The following is a 15,107-nucleotide window of genomic DNA, read 5'->3' as shown; positions in this document are numbered from 1 at the left end:
AAACAGCATTATGATGTCTCTCTCTATGCCCATGATGTAGGTAATATAATAACCAATTCATAGTTGCTGTGCTTTTGCTCAGTGAAGTCCAGTTCTGCCTAACCAATACTTATAAGATGTACACTGTAATGCCTCAGCTAAACACTAATCCATTTTAACCCATTCTCTGATCCTTATGTTCCACATGGTCTGCTCACTCCCAAAACCTTTTTTCCCATCCTTTTTGTTTTTATTTTTAGTTCTCTCTCTGATGGTTTGACTCCTCCAGAAGACAGACCATTACATATGACCACTACCTCCAACACACTTAAAGAGAAGAGACACACTAGCAGTGACTCCCTCTCTATATAATTTGCTTTCACCACTTACTTCATAATGACAGTGTTGGAGACCCTGGTGTGTGTGGAGATCACTGTCTTGCCACTGTGGCTAAAATTAACTCTGTTCTTCTCTGGATGGCCACAGACTGGGAAAACGCAATACCACAGCCCCCCTGAAGTAGTGATACCTTTGAGAGTCATGGGTGCTTACAGAGGTATGGATGCTCCAGACTGGATCTCTTATAGCCTGCACTTTGGGGGTGAGAGGCACATTGTCCACATGAAAGCTAAGAAGAACTTCGTGTCCAGATCTCTCACTGTGTTCACTTACACTGAAGAGGGTGCCCTTCTTGAGGACCAGCCTTTTGTCCGGACTGACTGCTACTACCATGGTTATGTGGAAGGGGACCCAATATCTATGGTTACTCTTAGTACTTGCCTAGGAAGCTTTCAGGGAATGCTGCAGATAAATGGAATCACCTATGAAATCAAGCCCAAAGTGCTTTCGGCCACATTTGAACATCTAGTGTATAAGTTGGATAAGGAGGACAAACAGTATACACCCATAGGGTGTGGACTAACTAAAGAAGAAATAGCAGAGCAACTGAAGTTTCAAGAGAATGATAATTTCACTTTGATGCAAAGTTCTTATTCAGGGTGGTGGCTCCACCGATGGTTTCTTGAACTAGCAATTGTGGTTGATCATGGAAGATTCATTTTTAGGGACAGTAATTCATCAGCTGTGGAAATGGATGTTTTCATGGGAGTTAATTTAGTAGATGACATTTATAGCTCAATTAATCTTGATGTGGTTCTAATTACAATTGAAATTTGGAATTCAGGAAACCCTTATACAGTAACAACCACACGTCATATGATGGAAGAGTACTGCAAATGGAAGAAATCCAGCTTCAATAAACGTGTGGTTCATGATTCTGCTCATATTATTGTGAAACAGGATTTTTGCATCAATGATCTTAGTACATCATATTTTTCAGGAGTATGCAATATGAATTTGAATTGTGGTTTGGAATGCATTATGGATGATGGATTAGCTTCATTTAGGACATATGTGACACATGAGATTGGTCATGTATTGGGGATGAAGAATGATGAAGGGAACTATTGCACATGTGGGAGAAACATATGCATAATGAACAAAAAGCTAGTACCTTCAGATGCATTCAGCAACTGCAGTTATGAACAATTTATAGACACTATTTCTAGAAAGAATTGTTTAAGCAATCCCCCAAATCCAGAGACTATTGTTACAAAGAAACGCTGTGGGAATGGTATAACTGAAGATGAAGAGGAATGTGACTGTGGTTCCTTAAAATTGTGTGCACAAGATATATGTTGTTTAGAAAACTGCACTCTGGTATCTGGGGCAGCATGTGCTTCTGGGATGTGTTGCCAAAACTGCCAGTTCATGTCATCAGGCACCGTGTGCAGGAAACGTGTCAGTCCTTGTGATCTGCCAGAGTGGTGCAATGGAAGCTCTGGTGCATGCCCAGAAGATGTGTATGTGGAGGATGGGATCAACTGCCTGGACAGAAATATCTGCTTTCAAAAGCGATGTAATAACCACGATGAGCAATGCAGAGAACTTTTTGGTGAAGGAGCTAAGGGTGCAAGTAAGATTTGCTATCTAGCAATGAATACCAGAGGCGATCGCTTTGGTCACTGTGGTATGAAGAATACGAAGTATGTAAGATGTGATCAACAAGATGCTCTGTGTGGGAGAGTGCAATGTGAGAATGTGACACAAGTTCCCCATTTGCACAATCATTATACTGTGCATTCAACTCACATTGATGGACACAGCTGTTGGAGTACTGACTACCACTTTGGGATGAGTGTACCTGACATTGGTGAGGTGAAGGATGGTACCGAATGTGGTTCAGACTCTTTATGCTTAAAAAAGAAATGTGTCTTTATGCCAACTAGGGAAGAATCTTGTATGCCCTTTTTCTGCAATAAGAGAGGGATCTGTAATAATAAACATCACTGCCACTGCAATGAACGCTGGGCCCCACCCAACTGCCTACTTAGGGGCAATGGCGGTAGTATTGACAGTGGGCCACCTCCCAAGAGAAAATCACACAAGATGATTTACATCATAATAATTGCTTGGATGGTTGCTTTTATTTTATGTTCCTTCTTGTTACTTTGTCTTTTGTATTTAGAGAATTTAAGATATGAACAAAAAAGAAGATCTATTGCAGCTTTACCCAGGAAAAGAAAACATCATTTTGAGAAAGAAGAAAAAAGTATTGAAAAAGAACTTAAGCAACAAAATCAAAATGTTGAGCTGTCTGAGGAAGAAATGAAGGATGCTGAAACTCCAGAAAGTAAAAAAAAATGAAGATGTTCTACAATAGAGAGCTGGATATCATGAAAACATTTCCTTTCCAATAAATAACAGTAAAATATTCAATACCTTATGTCAGAAATAATTACAAAAATGTAGAATTAAAAAAACACATTCTTGTTCTAAGTCAAATTTTTGATATATTCTTTTCTGGTGTTCTGGTAGCAGAATATGACATGTATCAGTGACAGTTGAGAGAAAATACCAGAAATCTATGGTTTTTCATGATTGTAAAGACACAACCACCAATAAAGGTAATTCTTAGCACATTCCTAGTTTTCATTAAATTAAAATTTTAACTAGTTTATTTTTATTGTTGAATCAGTCTGTGTTCACTGATGAAAGTACAGTTAATTGATGGTGTATCTCAGTTTGTTAGTTTGTTGTCTTTCAATTAGAAATCTATTTTCCTTTCACACAAGAAAAAAAAATCACACTTGTTTTTTTTCTAGTTCTTTCTACAACGTTTTGCCAGTAGGAGTGCTACAGGGAGACTGGCAAGAAATTTATATAAATGTTGCCTTGGCAATAGTTGTAGTTTTAAGTCTTCACTTTATTATTGCAGTTGTTAACTTCAGACAAATGAAATTCAGCAAATTTTCTTTGAATGAGGTAGGTTTTATGCATTAGTCACCCACTAAACCTCAATAGAATTTAAAAGATCCACCCAGTGGTTTGGGAAAGCAGAAAGAGGACCTACAGAGACTTAAGAGAAGCGATGTATGGAAATAGATTGGGTTCTATGAGAAATGTGTCTTATTTGGCATACTGAGATAAGGCATTTGTATTCTTTGTTGAAGATCTGAAGAGTTAGCAACCTTAGTTACTTGAATATTTGCTGCAAGCCAATTACTATGAAGAAAACTTTGCCTCATTTCCTTTTCTTTTAGATGCTTTGAATTTTATTTGGAAACCCTGACTTAACCTAAGTAGTGCATCCAATTTCTAGCCAATTTGTATTATGTGTATTTTTAGTGCATGGGTCACAAGCAATCATCACCTCTTGCCTAACATAATACATAATCTCTTTCTGCTACTAATGTCTCATCTACAAAAGGGATAGAAATTTAGTTAACTGCCCATAGGAATATGAAATTCTTAGTACATAGCAAATATTCAAATGTTACTGGATACAGATGCAATTCTAAAAAAAATGTGAATAAATAATATTTGTTCATAGGCAGGGTAAATTTGAAGTTGAAGTTTTTGTGGGTTGGTTGGTGCTCCCCTCACTCTTCTAGGAGACTAGTTAGTGGGTTTCCTCTTTACTGTGTATGGCCTCTGCTACTAGGAGTCTCTGCTTGAGTACTCCTCATATCTTCTTAGGAGCCTACCCTGACCTAGGTCTCCAGCTTGTCACAGAGATGCCCCCACCCTCAGTTTCCCTTTTTTTTTTCTACAGGCCTTCTGTCCCCTTGCCTTCATTCTCCCTAGCTCTGGTTGCAACCCTCTTAACTTTGCACCTCTCTCCTACCTTGTACCCTCTCTTCAGCCTCTACCTCTGTCTCTTCTATCTCCCCTTCTGAATGAGATTTATGCATCCTCCCTTGAATCCTCTATTTTACTTATGTTCTTTGGGTCTGTGTCTCACAGTATGCTTATCCTATGCCATATGGCTAAAATCTACTTATAAGTGAGTACATACCATGTGTGTCTTTCTGGGTCTGGGTTACTTCACTCAGAATAATCTTTTCTAGTTCCATCCATCTGCCTGCAAATTTCATGAATTGTTTATTTGTTTTTAATAGCTGTATAGTATTCCATTGTGTAAATGTGTCACAGTTTCTTTATCTATTCTTCAGTTGAAGAACATCTAGGTTGTTTCTAGATTCTGACTATTGTGAATAATGTTGCTATGAAAATAGTTGAGCAAGTGTCCATGTTATATGGTGGAACATCTTTTGGGTGTATGTTCTTTTGGGTATAATGTTCTTTTAGAATGTATATACCTTACCCTTGTTCATGAACCCTTGTTCATTCAAATGCTGATTTCTCTCCTCCACTCTCTGGTTTCAATCCGGACATTGCATTGTGATACTTATTCTAAGCACCACCTGTGTCAACTTTGTGTAACCATGCCAAAATAAAACAAGCAGCCACAATGTTGAGCAATGGAGAAGAAGGAGTAGGTGAAAGAAGGGAGGAGCCAGAGGACAGGAAGGAGTGGGAGGCAGAGGAAGAGGAGAGAGGAGGGAAGCTGGGAGAACTGAGGCAGGAGCAGAGGTCTTGGAATGACAAGGAGAATGATCCAGACCTAAGATTTCACAAAAAGCAAGTATAATGTGGTAAATCTAAATGTTAGAAAACTATGAGGCCTTGGAGGTTTAGGATAGAGAAACTATTGCCCAGCATTGTGTTCTGGGTTAACTAAATAAATCACAGTCTCTTTGTGGTGATTTGGTTACACAGCTGTTTAAGATTAACAGCAGCTTTACTAAAAGATAATTAATAGTAAATTTTAATGCCATAATACAACAGGTATATACCCAGGAGAGATGTAGCTGGATCTAAAAGATATGCAGGGATAAAGGTAGAGCAGATGGAGCAGAGATTGAGGGAATGCCTAACCAATCCTGGTCCAACCAAAGACCCACCTATCGGAGAGTGCCAAACCCTGACACTAGGAAGGATACTCTGAAAAACTTGCGGAGAGGAGCCTGACAGAGTTGTCCTCTGAAAGGCACTACCTAGCAGTGCCTCAAAACAGATTCAGGACAATACTCACAACCAAACATTGGGCGATCGATGCTTAGGGAGTTGTGTGGGAGGGAAGAGAACCTGGAGGTGATAGGAGCTCCACAAGAAGACCAACAAAGCCAACTAACTCAGACCCAGAGGGCTTACTGACACTGAAGCCTCAATCAAGGCTCATGCAGGAACTGGACCTAGAGTCCCTATACAGATGTAGCAGATGGGTACTTAGGCTTCAAGTGTGTCCTCTAGTAAGGGAAGTGGGGACTGCATTTGACACAGACTCACTTGGCAGCTTTTGATCACTTTCTTCTGGAGGGACTGCCTTTCCAGGCCACAGGGGAAGAGGACAAGATCAGTCCTGATGCAATATGATGAGATGGGGTGGATGGGAAAGGAACCTTTCCTTTTCTCAGGAAAAGGGGAGAGTGGAGAGAAGGAGGATGGGAATGGGAGAGGAGGAGGGATGGGGCTACAACAAGAATGTAAAGTAAATAAATTGAGAGATAAAAGATGTTACCAGAACGTGCCTCACTGCCTCTGTGCTAAGACTTTATAGTAAGCATCAATCAATGAAAAAAAGAATCTAATACAAATCAATAGGTAAAGAACTAAGGAACAGAAATTAAATAAACATCAGAGCTTCTATAAAAATATTATTCTCTCATTCTGTTTTGTTTTATTTTATGTGCGTGATTGTTTTGCCTGCATGTATGTCTGTATATCATGCACATGCAATGCCAAAAAGGACAGAAGACAGTGCCAGATCTCTGTGCCTAGAGTTACAGATGGTAATGAGCCACCATTTTGAATACTGAAAATTGACCCTGGATGAACAGCCAGTGTACTTGACCATGAAGCCATTTCTTTGACTTCTTGATATAGACTTTTAAAATGTGTGTTAGCTAAAGTATACTAGCTTAAAATTCTCATCTTTTACAAATTAGAATTTATAGCATGTTTATTCTGTCATCTTACTGTTTTTCATGGGTTATGTAAATACAATAAATGTTGACCTACACCAGACTCTGTTCAATTTTTCCATTAAAATTATGATAATTAAATGCTACAGTCAATCCTAGCAACTTAGAAATGATCCCCTAATGAAAAAGAACAAAATGAAATAACATTCTAATAGATATCACCCAAAATTAGGAAGTAAACTATTAACATTATTTAAAAGCAAAATAGGTAATAGATTGTATTTTCAAAATAAAGTTTTACCAATGCACTGACTTATCCAAATACCTCTGCAGTTATGAATATTAAACTGGATTCTTGGACAATATATTTATTAACCTGAGAATCTGAGTCAGTGAATTTACTGTGGAAGTATGATATTCTGACTGTTCTTATTCTTCTACTTCAACAGTAGGTTGAAGGCCATATGTGTGTCTGTCCACGACTGTTGTGCCTGATACCTGGAGAGGTTAGAAGAGGGCATTGGATTCCCTGGAATTGGTGTTCCAGTCAGTTGCAAGTTATTATGTGGGCACTGGAAACTGAAACTGAATCTTTTGTAAGAGCCCCAGGTTTTGTCATATTTTTAAATCTGAAGAACCATATTGAAATTTCAACCAATAAATGTAGGTGTGTGTTATTCTTACTTAAAACTTTTAAACCTATGAAAACTACACCCCTCCGAAATTATTAGACAAACTTCTTTTAATTGAGCTGTAGTTTTCCCATTTCCATTTTAATATAAGTGTAATTCTTGTAAAACAAGCAGTATAAAATACAGTCTATCCCTTTTATTGCTGAAATGCTTCACATTGAAATTATAATTATTAAATAAAATATAAATAGCAAAATTTTGTTTATATTACCAATGTCAGCTGAATTTGTCATAAGCAAACACTTTACTTTTTCTTATCTTCTAAATTTCAAAATCAAGTTAAATAACCAGTATTACTTACCTTATATCTGATTTCTGTGAATGACTATTTATATAATTATTAAAATCTTTGTGAATTCTTTTTTAATTAAATTTTTATTTTTTACATTAATTACAGTTTATTCACTTTGTATCCCAGCTGTAGCCCCTTACTTCATCCTCTCCTAATCCAACCCACCCTCTCTCATCTTCTCCCATGACCCTCTCCAAGTCCACTGATGGAGGGGTCATCCTCCCCTTCCATCTGACCCTAGATTATCAGGTATATTCACGACTGGCTGTATTGTCTTCCTCTGTGGCCTGGTAAGGCTGCTCCCCACTCACAGGGAGGTGATCAAAGAGCTGACCACTAAGTTCATGTCAGAGACAGTCTCTGTTCACATTACTAAGGCACCCACGTGGACACTGAACTGTCATGGTCTACATCTGTGCAGGGGTTCTAGCTTATCTCTACCCATGGTCCTTGTTTGGAGTATCAGTCTTAGAAAAGACCCCTGGGCCCCAGATTTCTTGTTTCTATTGCTCTCCTTGTGGAGCTCCTGTCCCTTTCAGGTCTTTCTATTTCCCTCTTATCTCATGAGATTCCCTGTACTCTGCCCAAAGTTTGGCTATGAGTCTCAGCATCTGCTTTGATACACTGCTGGGTAGAGTCTTTCAGAGGCCCTCTATGGTAGGCTTCTGTCCTGTTTCGTTTTCTCCTTCTTCCAATGTCTATCCCATTTGTATTTCTGAATGAGGATTGATCATCATTTTCTACAAATACTCAAGAAAAATCTATCAGTCAAACACAGAGAAGGTATTGAAAGTAGAGCTCAGAATAAGATAATGGTCATTCCATGCTTGCATTTTGCTCAAATGAGGCAGATACAATACCATTTTCCAATATTTATTAAAACTATAGGAAAGATTGTGTACACTCTTCTAAACTCACATTTTAATTAATTATTTATCCACTTTACTTCCCAATCATAGCCTCTCCCTCCTCCCTTTTTTGTCCCTCCTCCCTGCCTCCTCCCCCTCCCTTATTCCTCAGATAATGGGAGCCCACCCCCCCCCCCCCCCCCACTATCCACCCACCACAGCTCATCAAGTCACATCAAGACTGAGTGTGTCCTTGTCCCCTGTGGACTGGCGAGGCAGCTCCACCAGTGGGGAGTGATCAGAGAGCAGGCAACAGAGTCTGTGTCAGAGAAAGACCCCTGCTTCCCTTACTAGGGAATTCAGGTGAAGCCTAAGCTGCCCATCAATTTTATATCAAACCAAAACTTTCTCCAAGGCAAAATATGTTGAACTGTGAGTAAATACACAATACACGTAATTATAAACATGTAACAACACTAATTAAGAAAGATATTAAGAATGTAGAAGGCTTCACACAAATAAGTCAAACAAAGAAAAGGAGAGGAACATTCTAGCCAGAAAAATATATATACTTTAAAGTCAACTTGGGAGCAAAACAATGATGGATTTAAAGAATGAAAATCTCTGCATGTCTTCAGTTCAAGTAGTCAGTAGATAAGAACAGTGAAACTTCCTTAGGGGCATAGTCAAACAGTGTTTTATGAACAAAGTTATTAAATTCTATATTCCTCTGGAAACAAAGGAAAGACACTGGGGAGCTAGTCACTTTCAGATCAGACCCAGGATAGTCACACAGGTGCAGAGAAATGCTGGATTGGAGGCTTTTGTAGAGATTCAAAGGTAGAGAAAACTGGCGCTTCTCAACCTGGATTGAAAATGTAAAGATGGACTGGCTGCAATGTCTTCCTCTGTGGCCTGTTCCCCTTCTTAGGGTACCCACTTGGATACTGAGTTCCCATGGGCTACATCCGAGCAGGGGTTCTAGGTTATATCCATACATGGTCCTTGGTTGGAGAATCAGTCTTATAAAAGGCCCCTGTGCCCAGGTATATTTGGTCCTTGTGGAGCTCTTGTCCTCTCCAAATCATATTAAATCCCCCTTTTTTCTTATGATTCCCTGCACTCTGCCGAAGTTTTGGTTATGAGTCTTAGTATCTACTTTGATACAGTGCTAGGTAGAGTCTTTCAGAGGAGGATTTTGCAGCCAGTCCTGAAGATACCTGATAAACCAGGTTCAGATGAAAGAAGAGAAGGTCCTCCCCTATCAATGGACTTGGAAAGGGGCAGGGAGGAGATGAGGGAGTGAGGGTAGGATTGGGATGGAATGAGGGAGGGCGATACAGCAGGGCTAAAAAGTTAATAAACTGTAACTAATATTAAAAAAATAAAAATGGAAAAATGTGAAGATGGATTGTAATGGATAATATTGAAAGATATTTAAATAACATTAAATTTGTGTTAAAATCATCAAGAGTGAAAAGTTTTTAATATATACAGTGAATGTGTGTTTAAAGCCCTTTGATGAGATAAGAAATTATGGGAATGAGATTCGAGTCTATATTTAACTGACCAAGGTACTGTGGCTCTCAATAGAATATGTTCATTAGGAAGCTTGAGATTCACTTTTTTTTTTTCTGGTAACATATCTTAACTGCATTTTCCACTGTTCTAGGCAAGTAGAAGCTGCTGTATAATACTGGATAACAGCCAACAAATTTTTTCCTGTGTATTTTGGGTAACATCTAAGTAAGGAGGATAAGTGAAGGGCTCATAATCAAGTATGTGCAGAGATTTGCTGTGTGTGTGTGTAGCAGTGCTTTAGTGATGATATCCCAGGGATGAGTCAGCTGGACCATGAGTGTGTAATGTTGGGTAGGAATCTGAGGACTATGCTGAGGTCCCATGGTCTTCTAGAATCTTTAGGGACACTTGTATGTTTACCATTTCAGGCTGAAAGTGAAGAAAATCGGATAATAAAATGGAATTAGTAAATGTACAATAGCAGGTAAACTTTATAAAAAATAAAGCCCCTAGCTGGGCAGTGGTGGCATAAGCCATTAATCCTAGCACTCTGGAGGTAGACTGTAGGTCTCTGAGTTGGAGGCCAGTCTGGTCTACAGAGTGAGTTCCAGGACAGCCAAGAATACACAGATAAACTCTGTCTCAAAAACACAATAAATAAGTAGTAGCTAACTAACCAACCAGATAACTAAATAAATAATTAAATAATCAAATAGCTAAATAAATAAATAAATAAATAAATAAATAAATAAATAAATAAATAAAGCCTTTAGGTAGATTAGAAGGTGTGAACTCTTTTATTTCCTGAAGCTTATGGATATCTTGATGGATTGCATGCAGTCTAGGGAGATAAAGGGGCCTGTTCAAAGTCCCAGGAAAATAATTTTTTGTATAATAAAGGATATTAAGAAGAGGTGTAATATTTGGGGTAAATATATAAATAGGAACTGAGAGAGAAGAAATATGAGACCATCGTCTTTTACTTCTGAATATGGAAGTAAACCTTAGAATAGGAACAGCTAAACATTTGACACTGAAACATGATGTCATCTAGAATTGTTCTGAGTCATGTTCACAGCTATCTAGGGATACATGCTACTTGCAGATCATAGGTTGGATACACCTGCTTCAGAAAGTGGAAGAGAGAAGTCACGTGATTTCACTTACTTTACAAGAGGATAGTTTTGCCTATAGAGTAGAGCAGTGAGCGATGGTGAGAACAGAGAGCCAGATCTGAGTTACTTTATGTTGTATTGAACAACCCGTCTTCTCAGGAAAATCTCATTGAAATATCCCACCCCATCCTAACTTTACAATGTCCCTTAAATGTCTTACATGGTCAGTTATTTCCTATGGTATTTACCACCTTAAAATTATATTATATTTTATCTTTTAAGTTACTTGGAAAAAGCAATTGTGTCTATTTTGAACATGGGTACACCTTTTTTTCTTGCCTGTCTTCCTTAAACAATAGTCAAACAACTATTAAAACAGAATTTATTCTATATTATTATGTATAGTGTTGATATGATTTAAAGTCTATGAAAGGACATCCGTAGATTGTAGCACTGCACAATTTTATTAAGAGACTTTAAGTATATTTTGATATTTCCTGGGTCTTCCAATCAGTCCCCCTCATACTTGTAGAAACTAATGTTACTGTTACTGCTTTTTTTTTTTTTTTGCAAGGACCAGAGTCAGTAGCTATAACAGAGACCCATAACACATAAACGTTAAAATATCTGATATATGGTCATATATTGAAAAATTTTGCCAACTCTGGTTTTAGAAAAATGGAGTAAGTTTACTGGTAGCTATATTGGATTAATCATTAAGATCATTTGCTTGAGCTGTGCATATATTTTTCTCTAGCTACTTCTTGTTAGATAGGTTCATATATGAACTTTAGGGAAGATGAATTAAATGAGGATTATTATATTACCATGTCAGTGAAAGGAAGATAATGCTTCAAAGTAACTGAAGACTGACTGTTGGGTGACTGCATTGATGGGGGAAGCAGGATGAGATCAGTGCATTATACACAGGATGAAAACAAGAGGGCAGGTGACCTTTAAAGGTAAGGGATTAATAGGCACTTATTTGGTTTCAATATAGTAAGTAAACTAAAAAGATGGATAGATATTAAAAAGAGGTGTCTATATGTAGTTGGCTGTGGTTGGAAATTATAAGTTTTGAATAGCTGGGGAGAAGCAAAGCCAAAACTACTAGAAGAGAAAACAAGTTATACCCTCTGTAAACTATGTGTCAAAGTCGCAAACACTTCTTTTCTTTTACTTTAGGCATGAGACTCATATCTACATAAATAGAGAAAGATCCTATTCAGGAATGTTTGAAAGCTACGAGATGATTCATAGGTATTGAAGAACAGAACAAATATGACAGAGAGAAAAAATATCATAAAATCAATTGCAGCTTTTTACAAGTAGCAAAGTAGTATGTGAAAGTATGCTTTTAAAATCAGTTCTATCCACTTATAAGTGAGTATATACCTTGTATGTCTTTCTGCTTCTGGGTTTCCTCAGTCAGGATGATCTTTTCTAGTTCCCACCATTTGCCTGCAAATTTCATGATTTCTTTTTTTTTAATTGCTGAGTAGTATTCCGTTGTGAAAACAGAACAACAATTTCTGTATCTATTCCACCATTGAGGGACATCTAGGTTGTTTCCAGATTCATGTTCCAGATATGAATAATGCTGCTATAACCATGGCTGAGCAAATTTTCTTGTTGTACAGTTGAGCACCTTTTGGATATATGCCCCAGGAGTGGTGTAGCTGGATCTTGAGGCAGCACTATTCCTAATTTTCTGAGAAAACATCAAATTGATTTCCAAAGTGTTTGTACACATTTAGATTCCCACCAGCAAAGGAGGAGGGTTTCCCTTTCTCCACATTCTCTCCAGCATGTGTTGTCACTTGAGTTTTTGATCTTAGCCATTTTTTATAATATGGGATAAATATAAAAAACTCTGTAGTGCTAAAGAAGCTAATAAGAAGGACCCTAGGAAAGGGGCTTACTCCTCATTCAAAAGGGCAAACAGTATAGTCATTGGAAACAGGAGAAAACAGGGAACAGGGCAGCAGAAACCTAACACAGAGGGCCTCTGAAAGCATCTATCCAGCAGGGTATCAAATCAGATGCTGAGACTCATAGCCAAACATTGGCACTGTGCAGGGAATCTTATTGGGAAGAGGGGAAATAGAAAGACAGGAGTTCCAGAAGGAGACCAACAGAGCCAAAAAATATGCACCCACAGGCCCCTGCAGAGACAGATGCTCCAATCAAGGACCATGCATAGAGAGATTGTAGACCTCCTGCTCATATGTAGCCCCATGGGCAGCTCAGTATCTGTGTGAGTACCCTAGTAAGGGGAATACGGGCTGTCTCTGACATGGACTCAGTGCCTGGCTCTTTGACCACCTTCTTCTAGGAGGTGCAGTTTTGCCAGGCCACAGAGGAAGAGGATGCAGCCAGTCCTTGTGAGATCTGATAGGCCAGGGTCAAATGATAGGGGAGGAGGACTTCCCCTATCAGTGGACTACTGGAGGGGCATAGGGGAAGAAGAGGGAGGGTAGGTGGGAATGGGAGGAGATGAGGGTGGGGCTACAGCCGGGATACAAAGTGAGTAAATTCTATTAAATAATAAATATATAAAAAATTACAAAAAACAATTTACAAGGTTGAATTAAAGAATAATTCGTAGGCTGGAGAGATGGGTCAGAGGTTAAGAGCACTGGCTGCTTCTCCAAAGGTCGTGAGTTCAATTCCCAGCAAACACATGGTAGCTCACAACCATCTATAATGAGATCTGGTGCCCTCTTCTGGCCTGCAGGTGTATATGCAGGCACAACACTGTATACATAATAAATCTTAAAGAATAATTCAAAAAAAAAAAAAAAAAAAGAAGAAGAAGAATTCACTAGTGGTAACAATGTATATAGTAAAGGCCACATAAGAAATGTACACATATTCTTTGCACTGAAATTGAGAAAGTGAATGCTGCTTTTTAAAGTTATTGACTATTAGTGGATCAGATACTTTTACTTGTGTTATCCATAATGGAAGCATTCAAATGGCAAATTTTATTAAGTTGAGAAATGACAAAAAAAAAAAATCAGTTCTATCTACTTTAAGCTCTTGGTGACTTGGAAAGAAAAATTATTTCAAACCATAGAGGCCTTTCAGGAAAATTACTCCCTTGTTAAGCTTCATTCCCGAACCCAGAACACTCAGTTCTCACTTCAAAATATTATTGTATTTATTTAAAAGGCTTGGTATCTTTTTATTTAAAATAAAACTCTAAAGGAAGATGACGAATATAATAATTTTCAGAATTGTGTTTATAGAAAAAGTTGATGTCAATTATAACTGCAATGGCAAGTAAGTCTGACTTGTGTTTGCTGGGTCACTGAAGATAGGACACTAATGGAAAAATAGGATCTAAAATGGCTGGCTTTTATTAATACAGTCTAGTGGATGGTTCAAGCTTTTCTTTGAACCCTTAAATAATGCTGGTACTTTTTATTTTATCATTTATTTATTGTTTTGAGAAATCATTTTCCTTTATATGTTAAATTGCTAGGCTGAAATCTTCTGAGCAAAGTCATCTATCTATCTATCTATCTATCTATCTATCCATCTATATGTAGAAAACATGCAGAAAAGCAAATATATACATAATATAGACAAATTTGTGTAAAAATAGATGTGAAAGTTTGAAGTGTTTTAAAGACCAAAGGGGAAGTAAACAATACTTATTTATTTATTTATTTATTTTTAAATTTTATTTTTCTTTTTAGTTACATTTTGTTAACTCTGTGTCCCAGCTGTATCCCGCTCCCTCATTCCCTCATCAACCCCACATTCCCTCCCTGGTCTCTTCCCTGCCTCTTTCCAAGTCCACTGATAGGGGAGGACCTCCTCCCCTTTCATTTGACCCTGTTGTATCAGGTATCTTCAGGGTTGGCTGCAAAGTCCTCCTCTGTGGCCTAACAGGACTGCTCCTCCCCTTGGGGGGGGGGAGGGGGGATGTCAAAGAGCCTGCCCTTGAGATCCTGTTAAAAATAATCCTTGTTCCCCTTACTTTGGAAACAATAATTATTTAAAACAAGGTACAAAGATGTTTCATATGTATTGTCAGTAAGTCATTGGGTAAATTCACAGATTCATCAACTAGTAAGTTGGTGAATTATTTTCTTAAGGTCATGTGTATAAATTTTTCCAATAAAAATAAAACAGCATACTCACTTGGACATATCAGAACAGAACAGAAAAAAACAAGATGTATAAAAGGATGATGACAGAAAAAAAGGCCAGGTGGGATGACACTTGCTTAAAATCCCAGGACTACAGAGTCAGATAGGAGTACCTTGAATTTTAAAAGATTAATTAGGTCCTTGTACTTAAAAAAAATTAAACTTCTTACCATG

At 37.9% G+C, this 15,107-nt stretch overlaps 1 protein-coding gene across 1 annotated transcript; it reads left to right on the top strand.

Annotated features, from left to right (window-relative positions):
* The first annotated feature begins 375 nt into the window (after window positions 1-375).
* Window positions 376-3,277, top strand: Adam29 (ADAM metallopeptidase domain 29). The gene is made up of 2 exons (XM_055593565.1): window positions 376-2,457; window positions 3,257-3,277. Exons 1-2 carry the CDS (start codon window positions 376-378, stop codon window positions 3,275-3,277), a joined length of 2,103 nt encoding a protein of 700 aa, XP_055449540.1.
* The last annotated feature ends 11,830 nt before the right edge of the window (window positions 3,278-15,107 follow it).

The sequence above is a fragment of the Psammomys obesus genome, unplaced genomic scaffold, assembly GCF_907164565.1.
Source record: "Psammomys obesus unplaced genomic scaffold, mPsaObe1.curated_primary_1811, whole genome shotgun sequence".
Taxonomy (NCBI): domain Eukaryota; kingdom Metazoa; phylum Chordata; class Mammalia; order Rodentia; family Muridae; genus Psammomys; species Psammomys obesus.
This window is presented reverse-complemented; position numbering and strand designations above follow the sequence as displayed.

Excerpts from the sequence above, each read along its gene's own strand:
- Adam29 (XM_055593565.1), top strand. The coding sequence starts at position 376 with ATGACAGTGTTGGAGACCCTGGTGTGTGTGGAGATCACTGTCTTGCCA. Across the intron at positions 2,458-3,256 it reads TCATAATAATTGCTTGGATG|TTGTTAACTTCAGACAAATG; the intron begins GTTGCTTTTATT and ends TTATTATTGCAG.